This window comes from Raphanus sativus, chromosome 8 (assembly GCF_000801105.2).
Source record: "Raphanus sativus cultivar WK10039 chromosome 8, ASM80110v3, whole genome shotgun sequence".
In the NCBI taxonomy this organism is placed as follows: Eukaryota; Viridiplantae; Streptophyta; class Magnoliopsida; order Brassicales; family Brassicaceae; genus Raphanus; species Raphanus sativus.
This window is the reverse complement of record NC_079518.1, coordinates 17,017,943-17,022,564: the sequence shown is the minus strand read 5'-3', so window position 1 is coordinate 17,022,564 and position 4,622 is coordinate 17,017,943. Positions and strand designations below refer to the sequence as shown.

Below are 4,622 nucleotides of genomic sequence, written 5' to 3'. Positions count from 1 at the left end.
ACTTTCACTTTCTATTTACCAGCTTATAGCTTTCTCCATGATGTTGGATAGTCGGATTCATCTTGTATGTAATCCGTGTACCTTGGCCACAATATGATCACCTTTGTTTGGCTCATGGTCTCATTGAATTCGTGGGAGAAAGATCATGTTCTCTTATCCAACATATATTCCCGATTTTCATCTCATCCTTAGATGAGGTATTCCATCCTAGATGGCACATAGGTATGTGGTGGTTTATTCATAGACTCTTAGGATGGTCTATATCTGGATTATGACCCTTTATCATCTTTAGACGGGAATATCTATGCTCACTTTATATGGCCTGATGTATCTTATCTTTCATACATGTATTCTTGTGGTGTACCCAAGCTTATAGACTTTTGAAGTCTCAACCTTATAGGTTATGCCTTATACGGCCAAGCTATAATGCCTTATGGCCTTCAGCCAGGCTTATCATGTTCGGGTTTTATAGTATGGTCATGGACCACACGGAGTGTTTATTCTCCCCCTCATGAACATGCTATAAAGTACGTTTGTTTGTCCTCACTTAAACGTAATGCTTGGACGGTCAGCATGGTTTTAGACCATGATACACGAATTTGTGGTCTGGTCATGATCACGGGTTTTGTTCTCACTATCCTCGTGATCAGATTATACTTTCGTGTTGCTTGGAACAATGAAGCCTACTGAGTTTCCCTTGTGTACATGTTTCACAACGTGAGATCTTATGGGATAACTCTTTGTGCCTTATTAATCAAGTTCAGACCAGGATGGCTAATCCGGTCATGCCATAAAGTGTATAAATTCGTTGGTGAACCTTACTGGTTACCTAGGCTTTTATGCCTTATCACACTGATCCTTAGCATAGTATTAGATCAGTAGGGAGAATGTAGTCTCGACCTCTTTTATATGTATGCCTTTAGCGATTTTCATTAGCTAAAGGAACATTTCCTTTTTCTTTACTTTGCCCATTGGTTTATTATTGAAACCATTTTGATGTGGCTTGTAATGCCATTTCGACCTTTACTCCCTCCTCGACCATGATTGGATCTACAACCACGGTTATTGTGGTATCCTTGTCCACGGCCAGTGGGGATTTTGGGTCTTTCTCAATGGGTCTTAGGTGATAAATTTCGTGCCTCTTAAGGCCATGCCTTAGGCGTGGTGGTCTAGACATACTCTTCTCGAGTTTTCATTCTCATTTGTCAAAAAAATATTTTTCAAGCAAATCAATCAAGATAAAAGAAAAACTTTTATTAATGCTATGAAATTTGAATGACAAATTATATTTAAAACAAAACACCAAATCATAAGTTGAAATCAGAATGTCAAAGGCTTAAACAATAGCCGGCCAGTCCATAATAACATCTTGGACGTGGCTCACATTTGGTTCTCTATTCAATGAATAAACCAATCTCATCATCTATATGAGTCCACCCGAATTTTCTTTTCTTAGCTTCTTCAGCATCACCGTATATCATCTCACATTGATACTCGGCACTTATCTCCATAACATAGTCGAGTTTGTCGAGGTTGACTTTCCTTTTCTGCTTCTTTTCCTCAAGAGCTGAAAGGTATGAGAGAAGGTCGTAATAGGTTGTGAAACCTTTAGCCTTCTGTGATAACAACACTTCCTTTGAATGGATCGTGTCACGAGTCTTGCTTAACAAGTCATAGTTTGTTATCACTTCACCACATAGTTTAAGACTATAGGTGATTCTCATAAGATCAAAGTGATAGTCATCCACGGATTCATAATCCTGGAACCTCAGAGCCTTCCATTCTTTCATGGACTCATCTAGTAATGGCTCCAAGAACATGGTGTTCAATCTCGACCAGAGATCGTAAGGATCGTTGATGTAACTGCACTCATCATACAGATCCTTCACGAGATGCTTTCTCATTATCAAAACAGCTCTACGCCTTTCATATGCAAGGGTATCATTGCCGTATTTGATACACTTCCCAAGTCCTTTACACTTTAAATCAGCTGAAGTGTTCATTGCCCAATCAAGGTAATTGTCTCCATTGAGATCAAGGGCTGGGTAATCCGAGTGATGGAGTCTCGACATCTGAATCATATCAAAATGATTTGTGTTAGTACATACAATTTCTGATGCCATTGGCTATCCAAGAAATAAAAGGCAATCGGCCAGTATGTAAACAATAAAGCCATATGGCTTGTGTGACCAATGTCATTCGGCTATTACATAATTAAATCACATTGCCAGCAAACAAATAAGAGGGGCATACGGCCAGTTTGCATTCTCTTTAGAAATTTACTTTCTCATAACTCATCCATCACTTAATCAACTTATTTGATTTATAAATCCCTTGAAAATAGTGGGATGGAAGAGTGCATGGTTTAGCCATACCATATGGTATGCTACATCGACCCATGCGGTTTAATGGTCTAGTAGTACCATTCGGTACACATCCTCGACCAAATAAAACGGATCGTGATTTAGCTGCACTGTGGTGCGCATCATTCATCACCGGTGATTGTGGATCACCGTGGATCATCGAGGATCACCGTGGATCACCTTGGATCACTGATCATCGTAGATCATCGCGGATCATCATGAATCATAGATCAACGCGGATCATCGTGGATGATCACCGTGAATCACGGGTGAAAAATCTAGTTGCACCTGAGGGTGAACATCATCGACCATTGATTTTATTTTATGGTCTAATCGTACTTAAGAGTACGTATCATCGACCTTTACTTCATATGGTCTAGTCATACCTATTGGTATGCATCATTGACTTAAAAGAAAATCATGGTCTAGCCACACTATGGTGTGCATCATCGACCAAAAGATGTGGAAAACATTAACCTTATGTTTTGTTTGGACATATAGCGTGTCATCCTTAAAGGGGTATCACTTGTTGTCCATACAAAACGAAAGTCATGTAATCACATGCTTTATATTTTAGGGTTTAGGGTTTCTTAAAATCAGATTTAAACTTTAAGGATTAGGGTTTAAAATTCAAATCTGTTTTTAGGATTAGGTTAAACATTGACCTTAAATTTTGTTTGGACATATAGCGTGTCATCCTTAAAGGGGTATCACTTGTTGTCCATACAAAACTAAAGTCATGTAAAACTATTAAGGGTTTAGGGTTTTGATTTTAAAATAAACAAAAACTAAAATCAACCAAATCAAATCGCAAAATTTTTTAAATCGGAATTTAGATGAAGAGAAGTTTGAAATCCGAATTGCTTGAACCACAAGTAAAGATTAGGGTTCTTGAGATCTTACCTTAATCTTTGCCGATCTTTTCTCCTTGGTTCCTCTTTTAGAAACCTTAAATAATCAACAATGAAAGTTTCAAAGTTGGATTAGTATGAGATCTAAGAACAATAGAAATCGAAATTAAGAGAGATAAAGAGTTGGCGGCTATTAGGGTTTTGGATGATCTTTGACGGCACGGCTTGCACTGGGAGGTGACGGCGCGTCTGGAGTCGGATTGATGCGTGGTCTGCGGCGCTGGATTCGTCTCGTCAAGAGCTTCAATTTGATATATTACTCGCCGTCTGGATCCTTACGGTTAGGGAGATATGACGGTTTAAAGTTGCGGCTGAAATTAGGGATTTTGTGCTCGCTGGATTTTAGCTAGGGTTTAGAGTCTCGTGCTGATAACGTGTTGTAAATAAAGTAGAGAAGAGAAGAGAAGATAGGAATTGGTGTGTCTTATTCATTGAGTAATGTATCCTTTATATAGGTATACAATAGCTTGGAGACCAAGTAGAACTTGGTGAGCAAGTAAACTTAGGAATCAAGTAAATCTAGAACATTCCATAATAGACATCACACAATATTCATAACAATCTAAAGTTTTGTTACACTAGTTCCCCATATTAGATCATTCTCTCCATCCACCTGTGTTTAAGCCGCCACGTAAATAAAATTAATTCTTCAATCACGTGACAAATAAGCATGATATTTTTTTAATTAATACAAACTAGAGATAATAACTTTTGAAATGTTTCTTTATTAATATATAAGGAATATGAGTTAGTTTAATTACTACCAATCAGTCTAAGAATTCATAATAATTGCGTAGTTAACATTTTTGGTTGACACTCACACCTTTAATTAATACGAAGGTATTTCAAATCTATAAAAGTATTTAGACTAATTTTATAAGTAGAGATGTAGTACATGGATAAAACTTTTCTCCGTGCAGGTATATAGATTGAGAGCTTGACTGGTTTTCTCGCTACTATACGCAAACGCAGGTTTTGCGGTTGGTAGCCGTTGACAACATTTCAAACTATTTCAAACCATTTAAAATCAAAAGCCGATTCCAACTAGCTTTTGCAGTTGCGGATTGTTGTAGGTGGATAAAAAATATGAAACTATTTTTTCTAAATATTTTAAAATTAAAAATTAAAAATAGAAATATTATAAATAAAAATATATATACATCTTTTATATATTAATTTAAATTCACAAACAGTCTCCTAATTTATTTTATTAAAACTTTAAACTAGCTATTAATTAGAATTTTTAAAAATTAATATACATACATATATAAATATATAAACAAATATAAAACGAAACAAAATATTCTTTTAAAAGTTTTAATATAAATCTTCAAAAACATATATTAAA

The 4,622-nt window shown here is 36.2% G+C and overlaps 1 protein-coding gene across 1 annotated transcript; it reads right to left on the bottom strand.

Moving 5' to 3' along the window:
- Positions 1–1,237: 1,237 nt before the first annotated feature.
- Positions 1,238–3,809, bottom strand: LOC130498608 (uncharacterized). Its single transcript, XM_056992109.1, has 2 exons — positions 3,267–3,809; positions 1,238–2,072 (listed from the first exon to the last, which is right to left on the bottom strand). The coding sequence occupies exon 2, from the start codon at positions 2,070–2,072 to the stop codon at positions 1,395–1,397; it is 678 nt and encodes a 225-aa protein (XP_056848089.1). The 5' UTR covers positions 3,267–3,809; the 3' UTR covers positions 1,238–1,394.
- Between the last annotated feature and the right edge of the window lie 813 nt (positions 3,810–4,622).